Raw genomic sequence first — 13,930 nt, forward strand, 5'->3', positions numbered from 1 at the left:
GTAGCAGGGAAACCCAGGTTAATTTTCATGTAGATGTATAAAACTCTGATTTCCTGAAGGAACTGAAACCTGTCTGTACCAGTTTACTACGTCAGTTAAGTTTGTTTTGACAGAATATTAGATGGATCAGTATCAGGCTATATAAATTTTATTTCTGTCTCAGTGGTAATTTCTGCACTATTTGTCCTTGGCATTTAGAAGGATTCTTACAGTACAGATATCCTTCTGTTCAAGCAGAAATTACTGGTCTTTGAATGCGAATTTAATTGAGCTGTCCGTAGTCCCCAGTAAATGCGGAGATCACGTGGCAGAGCAGAGCAGACAGTTGTTTGTTCCAGTTCTGTTACATTTCCGATAGGGATGTGAGCACAGCTGGTGGAAAATGGTGTTTCTGTGTGTCACAGCGAATCCTTTGTCTTGCCGGGCTGTAATCCTCAGAGGACGGGCTCCACTTTCATCTTGCAGCCTTTCAAAGACGCTCCGTCTCGGCTGTTAATTTTTGAGGCTCAGGGTTGTGAAATGGAAAGTGCTTTTGGATGGCTTTGTGAGGGTGCAGGAGAGATGCTTTCACAGCCCAGAAAGCTTTGAATGATAAAGTGCACTTCATTTCAGTATGTAATTTCCTAAACTCTTGTGTCTACAGAGAGCACCTCAAAGCAAGCATGATGCAGGTTCCCATGATACAGAGAGGCAGAATGAAGGTCAAGGAGCAGCAGAAATCAGCGCAGCAGCTAGCAGTACTGGTCAGGTAAATAGAGTGTTTTGTGTGGTTTTAATGTAATTAAATATTTGAGATGTATGTCACTTAATGTGTTGGTATTTACCTTTCTGTGTTTGCATGCCTACTCATTTAAAAAAATACGTATGTTTGCCTTTTTTCCATCTCTGTGTGAGAAATTTCTTGTATTTACTGGAAGGAATTTTTTTAATAGGGACAGGTATAAATATTCAATAATGCAGGGAGTGTTTTTCCTTTGCTTAAATGATTAATGAGCCTAATGCTTTGAAGGAGATAACAAGAATGGCTGCGGAAAATGTATTTTATTGTGTGTGAATTTTAATATTGAAAGTGTGATTTAATTATGGAAAATTGTTCAAATTTTCACTTTAGAAATTACCACTGAAATATTAGTGATTTTTAAAAAAAAGAGGCGAAGCAAATGGCAGGTTTATCATTAATGTTTCTTTAATATTGTTTTATCTAAAGCTTTGAAACCATAGTATCAGTGAAGGTAATCTCCTGGAAATAGGCTGAAGGGTTATTTAAATGCTTCTAAATAATCTTTCATTGCTTTCCTTTTATTAATGAAATACATTAGTGGAATATTTTGAGGTGTACGTTAAATTCTTGTCTTTTAAAACCAATATTCATCAATATTTGGAGCCCCTGGTGGTCCAGTGGTAAAGGCGCCGCGCTATCACCGCGGAGACCCGGGTTCGATTCCCGGTCAGGGCCACTCCCGGGCAGGTGGGGCTCGTTAGCCCTTAAAGGCAACCCACCTACGTCCTAAGGACCTCGCTGCCACCGTCCAAGCTCGCTTGGCCCCGGCAGATGAACCTTAGGATTAAAGGGTGGGCTCAGTTCCGCGCACACTGTGTCTCACCTAAAAAATCCAATGCGCAGGCTGGAAGGTGTAAAGACCTTCCCCGGATCTTCGCTCGCGAAGACTGGCCATTATCATCAATATTTATGACTTCTCTCTTTGGCTAAAAGTACTTTTATTTATTTACCATGGTCATTCTCCTCGTAATTTCCAACTGTAGCTGAGACATGCCCACTAGTAATTTGGGTTCATAAAACTTCACACTACAGATTAGTAGCTGAATTCATATGCAAAATATTTTTGCTACTCCATGGAAGTAGAATTATTTAAATATTTCTGAAAAGTGTCGTGTAAAGAAGATTTACAAGATCTTTTTATCAGAAAGAATTGTGATTTGGCTAGAGTATTTCACTTGATTCAACAGTAAGCACAGCCCATGATTTTGCTTTTGAAATACATTTAATCACCATTTGGAATTAAATTCTATCATCCATATCTGATTGAGCCTCTGACTCTTAATTCTTACGACAGCTTTATTGTTTGGGAAGAAAAAAATTCAGTGCTGTTTTAGGGCTGAAAGCATAATGTATATAAATAATTGATGCATTGTTGCTGTACCATCCACCTTCAGAGGATGAATTAGGAGTATTTCTGCACAATGTATTTTACAGAGAAGGAAGGAAGAGGGGATTGTCATATCTTGGCAGAGTTACCCAAATGGAAGATTCATTCATACTTCACCTGAGGCCTTACATTGAGGATTTGTAAAATTTTGAGTTTTGCCTTATAAAAATACATAAAACATGCATATTCCTTCCTCCTGGAGGTGGATAGAGCCAGGGCACTCTATCTATTTTAAAACAGCCATCTGGGGATTAGTTGCTTTCAGTGCAAGTCCAGACAGAGAAAGACGGTTTAATGAATTGGGTGTAACATTTATTTCTGATAAACCAGCTCACTATACTTTGAACAATCAGTTGTCAATGGAGTGAAAAAAAAAAGTTTCAACCAAATCATTTGATTCTAACTGGCAGTCACTGTTAATTGAAACACTGCCAATTGAATCCAGGATTTTTCAGAATTCGGGTATGTCCTTTCCTGCACCATCTTTCACCTGTCTTCTCTTTCCCATTACAGTCATTACCCTCCTGCCTAAGTAAAATTATTTTCAAACGTTTGTTTTGCAAGATTCATAAAGGAATTGGTTCAGATTGTTCATCTTGTAAAGAAAATATGTCACAAACCAGGGAAAATTGCAAATTGACAGGGTAGATAGCAAGCCTGGTAAAACAATGAGTTAAAGACAGAAAAGTATAAGAGGAGAAAACAAGATGAAGTAGAGAAGAGAAGATTTTGAAAGAGAAGGTTCTACACAGGAAAGGTCCACACAGCATTTCCTTGTCATTTCCCATTTTCTTACACGAATGGCCACACCTTCCGTTAGTTCTTTCACGTTAGTTTTTAGGAGCCAGTAAGAAATGCAGTTACACTTCATTGGGCATCCTGGCATCCTCCAAGTAGCAAGGCTGCGTGATGGCTCTGAAAGAAATAGTTATCTGAGTTTGGGGGAAATGATAGAATAATTAGGCTATTTCTGTCTACACCGTGATACATTTTAGTAGGTAGTGCTCCAAACCTATGTCATTTTTATGTTCTTGGATCATGCTGAGCTTAATAATGGAGAATTCTGGCATGTACATTATGTTGAACCTGTAATCCTCTGAATGTAGTTGGAGGTCAAGGTGATACAAAGGGATTACTCTGTGCAAAAATCTGTGAATTCGTTCCTGTATTCTTAGCACTGCACATTATTTAAGTGAATAATTGAGAAAATCCAATTTGATTTTCATTCTGAGCTTTCAGATTTTGATTTTTTCCTGTAGTCAACAGAGAAAATAAGGGCTTGTTTACATATGAAATGTATATTGGAATAAATTGTGTGAATTTAAATCATTCCAGTTATACTCATGTAGCATAATACTTCCGGAACCTGCATCAAATCTTCTGGATTCAAATGGGAGAGTGAAATGAATATAATAATGTGTGTTTCCATATTCCAATATAACTAGATTATTTTCTGTCTATACAAACACTGCATTAAGTTATTCCCCCATTTTATTTATAGTCTCTTTTCAACTTCACATTTAAGATGTTGAACGGTATGAATAACAAGTACTCAGAAGGGAATATTCTTCTTTATGGTGCACACAGAAAACACAGAAATTATTTCAAAATGTTTTCATGGGTTTTTCTTCTGTGTTTTGTTTGTTTGTTTAAAGTTATATTGTAGATCCATATAGTTTGAAAACATTGTTTTGCAAATAAGGGCAATAGTTTCATGAACAGATCTTAGCTTTTTAGAGGATCAAAGAAAGACTGGTGACTACCTGAGTAAAACACTGTTCTGATACTAAATACTAAAAGTGTTCTCTAAACAAATAAATTTTTGAATTCTCCAAAGCGAATGGGAAGGGAGTGACATAATAAGCAGAACTTCAGAGACAGGAAGTAGAGAAAAAGAAAGAAAGAAACAACAGCAAATAAAAGAAAAGAGAAATAGTGGGAAAAGATGGTGAAAAAAGGAAAAACGTAAATACACAAAACATACTAAAAGAGGACAAAGATGCTGATATATGAGTCTTGCTAGTACAGGTAGAAGCATACTGTTTACAGTAATTTCTAGGAAAATGGAATCAAGTAGTGTCAGCATTATTTTATAGTTTTTCATTAAAAAATTGCTCAACCACTCACAATTTGCTTTTGATATTAGCAATTCAAACAGGGCCACTCCTTGTCTGGATGATTCTCTTGGTACTAGGCAGTTCTTGAATACCTAGCTTTGTTCTGAAGAAGTACAGACCTATTCCACTACATAATCAGACATAAAAATTGAGGCTGGTTTTTTTTCACTCTGTAAAAATTATTATTCAGGTTACAAAGTTCACTCTTCATTCTTGGTGAAAATAGTAATTAATCAGTTCCATTGAAAGTACAGTTCTATTGAGACTAAGTCTCGGGAAAAGTGGTTAATAAAACTAGGTTCAACAGTGACTTCGTAAGTTACGTTGGGACAGAGAGGACCCAGCTCAACAGAAGGTGACATTTCATTACTATCAGTACAATTAATTCAGTGCTGAAACTGAATTAGGCAGTTGTTGCTTTCACTCAGACTTTGTTTTATACTGACTTGTTGTTTGAATTTGTAGGGTTCTGCTGCTCGAATGGACCACGAAACAGCCAGTGTTATGAGCTCTAGTAGTAACTATTCTGTTCCTCGCAGACTGACAAGTCATCTGGGTACCAAGGTAACCGAAGATTACAAACCACAGGTCGCTAATGCTACATTTTTACTAATACAATAACCTCATTGTTTCTGCTAGTAGTACTAATATTAGCTGAATGATCTATCCATACATAGTAATTTTATGAAGTTAAAATTTTAGGATACTTTTCAACATTAAAATATATGCACAGAAGTTCCTTTTTTTTTTTTTAACTTGATGATGATCACTTAAGAGTTGTTACAGTAAGGAAAAAATGATTCCTAGAAGTTACTGGAATATCTAACAATCTTGTGATGTTGATTTATAATCAGTGATGAAAATTAACCTTTTTAAGAGCACTTCTTCAAATACTTTTGCAGAGTCCAAATCCACAAAAAAAAAAAAAAAAAAAAGCAGTTGCCAAGAAATAAAATGGACCAAAAAAAATTACATAAATCCTGTCCACAAAAGACCACAGTCAGAAGTATATGAGGGGAAGAAAAAGGCAAATCCACGAACACTAGATCTCATGCTGCCTCTGGAATCCGCAGCAGTGTGGATACTATGGATAGTGTGCAGAGCCAAGTCTTCTTGGAAGACTTGTAGGAAGTCTTGGAAGAAATCTAGGAAGGCTTGGAAGTCTTCTAGGAAGCCAGACCTATTAGCTTGACATATTATTAATTACTTTGAGCCTTAAAGGAAAGCATTATAATGTTGTGATTGCAATCCTGCACATCCCAGATCGAGGTGACATCAGCTCATCTGTCCGCAAGTATTTTCTCTGCAAACTGTAGAACTCCCCAAAACTACAAACAGTGGGAAAACCTTGAAGGCAGGGAGTGGGATTCAGTGTGGAAGGATACAGGCAAAGAACGGAGTTCAGGATTGAACGGAGTGTGCTGTGGGGTAGGAAATGCTTAATATTAATATTAATATTAATGTTTGAGCAGAAGGGGAAGTGGTAGAGATTCTAAATAAAGGAATGTTTCTACAGATGCAGACAGATGAGTCTGTAGGCAGCATGTGTATACAGAGACAGACAAGCAGATTTTAGTTTTTTTCCTATAATATAATTGTTGCAACCTGAAAGCCTGATGTTCGTAGCTTCTTCAGCTTTATTCTCCGGCAAAAACTTTACCTTCCAATTGCAATTAACACTGCATGGTAGCTGCCAGTTGAAATATCTGCCAAGAGATTTGCATAAAACAGATTAAATTCACTCTCCTTTAAGAATCAAAGCGGTTTGTTTTAATGCTATATTTGATTTTTCCCAGACCAGGAAGATAGGTCTTCAAATTGGGATGCTACACTGTCACAAAATTGGCTCCTATTTCAGTGGGTTTTGCATGTGATCATACAGTTTCACAGATTCTGAGACTTCTGTTGCTTCAGCAATCCTATAGTGTTTAGAGAAATACATGTTACCAGACTTGCTGCTTAGTCTACCTGCCGCTGTTCATTTTTTTATAACTCGGTGTGTGTACTCATCTTCAGGCACATTTGAATTGTCACTGAAGATACCAAATAAAATCATTCACGAGTAGGGTAATGAGTGCAAATATCTTGTTATTAGGAGAAAACTTTGCCTAATGGTCCAAAGTCTCATTTCTTCCTTAATTAGTATATTCTAAAGAAACATACACACTGCAGCTTCACAATTCACTTTGACAGTTTTTTTATGTTGTGCTTTGACTTTGAATGTTCCTGTTTATCTTGTCTTTAGGAGTTTGGAGATTCTAGGTAGCATCTAAGATCATCTCCTACATCTTGTTATTCTACTAAAAGTTGACAAGAAGAATCAAATGCATTTCTTGATTGAAAGCTATTACTGAAGAGTGTGAGGGAATACAAACCAAATTGTGCCTTGACCACAATATTACATGACAGCTGAGGGAATAATTCAAAAATTGCTAATACTGGGTTTTTGTGGCTTAATTTAATTGGACAAATGCTCAGTATTTTATATACATTAAATAAGCATTTGGTTGCTTTATTGGTTTTTAATCCCTATAGATTTGAAAAAGTATTAATTTAATTCTTCAGCGTTGCATTTGTTGTAAATAACGTGGTCCGTATACAAGTCAGTTTCCTAACAAAAAAACTATCAGTTAGTTTGAAGTATTTTAAAGGAAAACTTTAAATACAGGGGATGTCAGATATTTTTAACATAATGTAGACTAAAAATTTGTGTAATAATTCGTATCCCTTGTCTAGAATAATTGTATTTAATACCACATAGCATAGGTTTTTATCAAAGAACATCTTTATAATAAAGTGTGATTCATACAGAACATAGTTTTTTAAAGACAGATTTAATTTTAAAAGACAATTTGGTTTTCCCAAACTGAAGCAATTTCATCAGTATGTTTGTTTAATCTTTTTGTACAATGGAAATCTGGAAGTTTTTGCTATAGTTCTTGTAGATTAATACAGTTACAGACAGCTACCACCCACTTCCAGCCACTTCACCAGTAAGTGAAATTCATTAAGATTATGAGTGCTGAAGTAGTAATAGAATTTAATTTAATTTCTAAATAGCACAGTTTTTTGCACCATTAAATATGATTTTTTTTTGCTCACATGTACCATTCAAACTTCATTTTAATTTAATGTGTGTTTTTAAAACGTAACTGTATTTTTAAAATCATTTGACCTGCAGGTGGAAATGGTGTATTCATTGTTATCAATGCTTGGTACTCATGATAAAGATGACATGTCAAGAACATTGCTAGCAATGTCTAGCTCCCAGGACAGCTGCATAGCCATGCGTCAGTCTGGATGTCTTCCTCTCCTCATCCAGCTTTTACATGGCAACGATAAAGACTCTGTCTTGTTAGGAAACTCTCGTGGTAGTAAAGAGGCCCGTGCCAGAGCCAGCGCTGCACTGCATAACATCATTCACTCCCAGCCTGATGATAAGCGAGGCAGACGGGAAATCCGTGTGCTCCATCTTTTGGAGCAGATCCGTGCTTACTGTGAAACGTGTTGGGAATGGCAGGAGGCACATGAACAAGGCATGGACCAGGACAAAAACCCAAGTAGGTTCTGCAAGACGTATAAAAATGTTTCAAGGATATACTGAAAAGAGTGAATTTACAGAAAGTACAACCTAAATCTGACTTCTTGTTGAATATATGCAAGTATTACTATACATATATGTGTGTGTATGTATTTTACCTTTTTTTTTTTAAGTGGAATTAGTATTAGGAAATAATATATATTACAGGTATAATACCCCATTTATACACTTTTTATTTAGATCATAGACCTTGGTGTGCTTTCAAGGTCGTAATTCTAGTAGTTTATATTTGTAATGGATAAACAATCCCAAATTGCTTTCCATGCTGATGTATTCAGGATTTCTCAGGGAGCATTTAGGGGGAAAAAAAAAAAAAAAAAAAGATTTAGCCTTGTGGATTGCTTAGCTGCTTCTCTGAATTGAGGACATTCTGTAAATGCTTTCTGTAGGTGTCCATGGCAGATGTACTACTGAAATCAGGGGCTGCTTCCTGTGTGTTGGAGTTCACCACAAGAACAGGAGTGGGGCTCAGAACAAGATGTATCAATACTATTTCTGCATTATCCAGAATCTGTCTCACAAAACATGAACTTAAAAACTTCTAGATTTTGAGAGAAGGGTTCAATTAACAATTCATAATGTCATATAACACCCAGAAAAACAGCTTCAGATTATGTGGCATATTATTTAATGCCACCAGAATATTTAACCATAATGATCTGCTTCATGAAGATTATTAGTGAGTAACAAGGTAATATTTTTGTACTGCAAGTCGTATTTCTTACTCCACACATGGATCAGGATTCTTCCTGGTTTGTGTTTCAGCAGAAAATGCGGTACACAGTTTTCTTAGTAACATTTTTAACTAATTGTCTGTTCATGGATTACTGGGAAGATACAAACCCTGAACAAAACTGCAGTTGATTTATTTTTAAGATTAGATTTGCTTTTAAAAAGTTACGATCTAGACAAAATCACCTAGGAAATACTAACTGTTACCTGTCTCTGGATCAGTGCCTGCTCCAGTGGATCATCAGATCTGTCCTGCAGTGTGTGTTCTGATGAAACTCTCATTTGACGAAGAACACAGGCATGCAATGAATGAGCTTGGTAAGATCAGATGTATTTCTCTGACTTCCTCTGAGAAGCCTCCTGGAAACTCTAACATTCCTTGTGTTCGTCACTGGATATATGGCTCTTTTTTTTTTTTCTAGTAGTTTAAAGACATAATCATTTGCATCAGATGCAAGTGACGAATGCAGTTTAAATTAACCACACCATTTCCCAGTAGATAAATTATTATATCAGTTACTGTTTTTCTGCCATGAATTATGAATTTCAGAAGACTAGTATTATTATGGAAATGCTTGCAATTTTAGAAGTATTGGACTGACAGTGGAGACCACTTCCCAGAGTGGGAGGTTTTTTGTTGGTGTTTTGGTGAGGGTTTTTTGTTCTGCATTGGTTCCTGCTTGAATTTTTTACTCCGTTCTCAGTAAGTTCTGTGCATGCAATTTTCCTTAATTTGCCACTTACCATTATCAAGGAAAATACTGCATGAATTCTTCTCAGAAAATAATATGCAGTGATAGTAATTAAATGGATAATCTTTCAGATTTACTACATAGACTTTTGTGTACCTGGTGCGAGTCTGTTGGGATTTTGGCTGGATGGAATTAAAAGATGAGTGTGCTTCTTGCTTCTCATAATTCCTCCTGCTTTCATTTTCCCATGAAATCCCAATGTCATGCTGTCTTATGTTTTAGCTGCTGCAAAGCACAGGATTCAAGATCCAGAGGCAGCATTTAACAATTCATATATCTTTTTGAGCATTGTGAGTTTCAGATGTTTGAGATCTGTTCTGTACCTAAAAATGCAGATTGTTCCTTGGTATGTACGAACTGTACTTACCATACTAAAGTACAGATATTACTCCTTTTCTTGATTGTTTTTTTTCAAAGGAGGTTTGCAGGCCATCGCTGAACTGTTGCAAGTGGATTGTGAAATGTATGGACTCACAAATGATCACTATAGTGTTACCTTGAGGAGGTATGCTGGAATGGCTCTGACAAACTTGACTTTTGGAGATGTGGCAAACAAGGTGAGGGCAGAATTGTAAACATGCAGTAATTTCAGTTCACATGTTTGAGTTACAGTTCTCAACACAGGTGATGAATCTTCAGGACAGGATATTGAGTTTGACCTCAAGGAAGAAGTTCAAAATACTTTTGTCATTCCATCTTGTTCCTGACAGCACCACAAACTGAATGTTGTATCACTCAAGTATAGTATTGGCTCTCATATAAAATTAAATAACTTTTAGTTTGTCACTGAGAATAAGGATTTATCTATTGGCTTGACTTTTTTATGAGCACTAGGTTAATATGCACATAATGTTTTCAGTGACTGCTTTTCTTCCGACGATATTGAACTAAAACTGCTATTTGAGTCAGATTTTCTAAAGTTGTCAGTTATTTAATAATACTATAACTTCCTAGTGAACTTTTTCAAACCTCTTCAGGCTGGAGCTTGCTTTTAAATATTTGGAGCATTTCTGGCTCATGCTGGGCACTACTTCAGTCATTATAAGGGAAAATTGATTCTCCAATATCTGACAAGGACCTGTCTTTTAAAAGATAGAAGGATCCGATAAATCCTTGCCACAGGTTTTGCTAAGCTGTGGATCTTAAAATAACTTCATACTGAGAAGACTTATCTTTCTGCTCTAGAAGGAAGATACTTCAGGAGTGAATGGAAATAATAGGCTTCAGAGAACTTGGGTTTTGTTACAAGTTTTAGACAAAAGTAAAGCATAAATCCTTGCTGCAAAACAAATTGCCTCACAAATATTGGCTCTTTACATCATCCAGTCAGTAACTGCTACAGGCTACTGGGTTTTTAGGATAAACTGAACTACTCTGAGTTGTAAATGCACACACTGTCCATTTGAGAAGTAGTACACTTCGGGTGCATACTTCAGGTTGGAATAATTTTGTGCATTATCGGAAATTATTTCAAAGCCTTGCAGCTTCTTATTAGTTACATTATTCTTAAAGAGTCATTCTTCAAATGTCAGAAGTGTTGTTATGTCAGTTTTAAATACTCATTTTTTAAACTACATTTATTTCAAAAGAAAAAATGTAGCTAGGCAGTAGGTATCTTATCTGGTGCATAGTAAAGAAAGCTTCTAAAGTAGTAAAGTTCCAGATCATGTTCTATACCTGTGGTAAAAAAATATAAGAATTTTGGCACAATGTTATTACTTATGTATTGAAACTGATAGTTACATTAATTTTTCATAGTTGTAAAACAAATATTTATTGTTGGCAACATCTCTTAGGAAGCTTTCATTAAACTTCAGTTATGATTTGCTTAAAATATCAAGACGTTGTGCAGAAGCAAGCCATCTAACCTTTAATACAATTGACTTTTATTTTTCTTCCAATTTGTAACAGGCTACATTATGTTCCATGAAGGGCTGCATGAGAGCTCTTGTAGCCCAACTGAAATCTGAAAGTGAAGACTTACAGCAGGTAAGATTCTTTTGAGATTGAGTACTTCTTTTGTTATCTTGTTTGCCTTAACGATGATGCAACATTTGTACTTGTACTCATTTCACCAATTATGACTCACATTCTCCTTGTAAAAATTCTTACCTATGGGGTCATGTTCTGGGTTTTTTTTGGCTTTGGGTTTTTTTATTGTAACATATGCACTATAAAACTTACGTTTTATGACCCTGATCTGTTAGTGGAAGTCCACTTTTAAAGTGGACTTTTTTACATGTTTAAAGGTAAGTTTGAGAGATCTTAATATGTTCAATGTGATACCTGAGTGTCTGTTCTGATGTCTCCTGCTGCATAAAGAAAATAGCTTGAAGAAAGTCTTTAGGAAGTGCTTATGGTCATACTGAAAGTTGAGAGCACAGCACCTTTCTTCATTGGTATGGCACTTGTTTAAAGTCATTAAATATTAAATTATAATCAATTTTAATTAATACATATTGTAAACAAACTGGAATAGCTCTTTTAAAGGAAGCCCCTTTTTTCCTTGCCATCTGAGTGAATCATCAGATAAAAAGACCAATTTTAAGTAAAATTAACTTCATTTCTTAAAACATTGTTAATAAAAAATACTCTCCACTACAGGAGGAACTGACTAGTTAAAGTTGAGAAAAATATTAGAATTGCAGTAAAGGTTATTGGTAAACTTTGATATTGGTATACTCTGGCATCCCTAGGCCAGGACTTCTGGACTGACCTGCATCAGTCCAAAAGGTAAAGACTGTATTCTGCTTACAAAAGGCACAGTGTATTTTAAAAAGACTTCAAGGAGCTCTGTAAACATCAATCAAAGTAGTCATACTATCTGTGAGACAGGAAAGTGTTAGTGTTCTATTTTCCAAGCAGAAAATACTATATAAATCTCCCCTGAGATAACTCTTATACAGACATAAGAGTAGAGAACAAATCTGAATTTTTTGGACAAAATTTTCAACTGTTGTGGAAAGCGTGAAACCTGATTTCAGACCTCTGTTTTAGGTACCCACACACAAAAGCCAGTACCTTTGATCAAACTTCATATTGAAATGTTAAAACAGTCTAGCAGACAACACAACAAAAAGCAGATTTTAGAGAAGTTTAGTTCAGGAGCTTAACATGGCTATTGTTAATTAGTCATACCATTTGAGAAGTCCCAGAAGGAAGGTCTGATAACCTGCTAAAGAAGTAGCTGCCTTGAGATGCATTATTTTTCTTTCACATTTTGCAGGTCATTGCAAGTGTGTTGAGGAATTTGTCCTGGCGAGCAGATGTGAACAGTAAAAAGACTCTCAGAGAAGTTGGAAGTGTGAAAGCATTGATGGAATGTGCTTTAGAAGTTAAGAAGGTATCCTCTATAAGTGATTGAGATAAATTTCTGAGAGATTGCATGTATTTTACACATAACACAAATACTGTCCTTTTCTTGGTGAAAGTGATTGGTCAGACATTGGATGCGGTTCAGGTCTTCTTGCTTTGAAGAAGAGCAGATTTTAGATGACATAGCAGCAGACCACAATGTAACAGTGGCACCCAGAATCCTACTGTTGATTTAATTTTAATTATGAGGGTTGACAGCTTTTGCTTTTCAGTTTCATGAGCTGTGCTGTTGAATAGCCTTTTTTATAATTTTGCCATTTAATAAAACCTCTTTTGAGTTAGTGAATAGATAATTGCCACTTCAGTAATTTTTTAGATAGATTTTTGGTATCTGGAAGGGATTATATTCCATCCCAGAGTCTCCTGCCAGCTAGTCTTCAAGCCATTTCTATCATTGCGGCAGCAAAGAAGTATTGTGACACATATTTCTAAAACCTCTGGGGCAGGAAATATCAAATCCACAGCTGAAGGAAGGAGCAAAGCGAACAAAAAACCAAAAATCTACTTTACCACCCCAGAAAAAAGAATTTGGAACACACACAGCTCCTTGAAGCTAACTTAGTGTATTTCTGACAGCTCATGGTCAACAGCTGAAAACTTCCCTCATTCTGTCATTTTGCTGTTTTCCTAGGAATCCACCCTGAAAAGTGTTCTGAGTGCCTTATGGAATCTATCAGCACACTGTACTGGGAACAAAGCTGATATATGTGCTGTCGATGGTGCTCTTGCATTTCTGGTCGGCACACTGACGTACCGGAGCCAAACAAACACTTTAGCCATCATAGAAAGCGGAGGAGGAATATTAAGAAATGTTTCTAGTTTAATTGCTACTAATGAGGACCATAGGTAGGTATACTTCTGAAAATCTTCAGTGATTCCACATGTATATTTAATAGACATAGTTTCTATGACTGAGCCTTAATATGAATCCCTGTATTAAGCATAGTAATTAAGCACAGTTAATTTTTAATACGCTTGATAAGGCAGGGATTTCACTTACATAACAGGAATATGCAAACAGATTAATAGCTGCTGCTTGTTAATGATGAATGTACTAAGATAATGTAGTAAAAGCTAACTATTCATGTTTGTAATAGGATTTGGTTAGCATTCAGATGAAAGCTAGTTGAAATAGGAGATAAATCTGCACTGGAGAATTCTTGATTATCCTTCCTAAGGGCAAGA

At 35.9% G+C, this 13,930-nt stretch overlaps 1 protein-coding gene across 7 annotated transcripts in view; it reads left to right on the plus strand.

The window, feature by feature from the left end:
• APC (APC regulator of WNT signaling pathway) overlaps positions 1-13,930 on the plus strand; it is a 91,322-nt gene that overhangs the window by 64,631 nt on the left and 12,761 nt on the right. For 6 of the 7 annotated variants that reach the window (XM_050328339.1, XM_050328336.1, XM_050328334.1 and 3 more), the window contains 8 exons: positions 644-748; positions 4,751-4,873; positions 7,467-7,845; positions 8,841-8,936; positions 9,788-9,927; positions 11,282-11,359; positions 12,597-12,713; positions 13,377-13,591. In XM_050328339.1, coding sequence (XP_050184296.1) covers positions 644-748; positions 4,751-4,873; positions 7,467-7,845; positions 8,841-8,936; positions 9,788-9,927; positions 11,282-11,359; positions 12,597-12,713; positions 13,377-13,591 — 1,253 coding nt within the window. The remainder of the gene's footprint in view (positions 1-643; positions 749-4,750; positions 4,874-7,466; positions 7,846-8,840; positions 8,937-9,787; positions 9,928-11,281; positions 11,360-12,596; positions 12,714-13,376; positions 13,592-13,930) is intronic. The other variant, XM_050328340.1, reaches the window with a different exon arrangement.

This window comes from Myiozetetes cayanensis, unplaced genomic scaffold (genome assembly GCF_022539395.1).
Source record: "Myiozetetes cayanensis isolate MyiCay16 unplaced genomic scaffold, myiCay2020 scf4, whole genome shotgun sequence".
Taxonomy (NCBI): domain Eukaryota; kingdom Metazoa; phylum Chordata; class Aves; order Passeriformes; family Tyrannidae; genus Myiozetetes; species Myiozetetes cayanensis.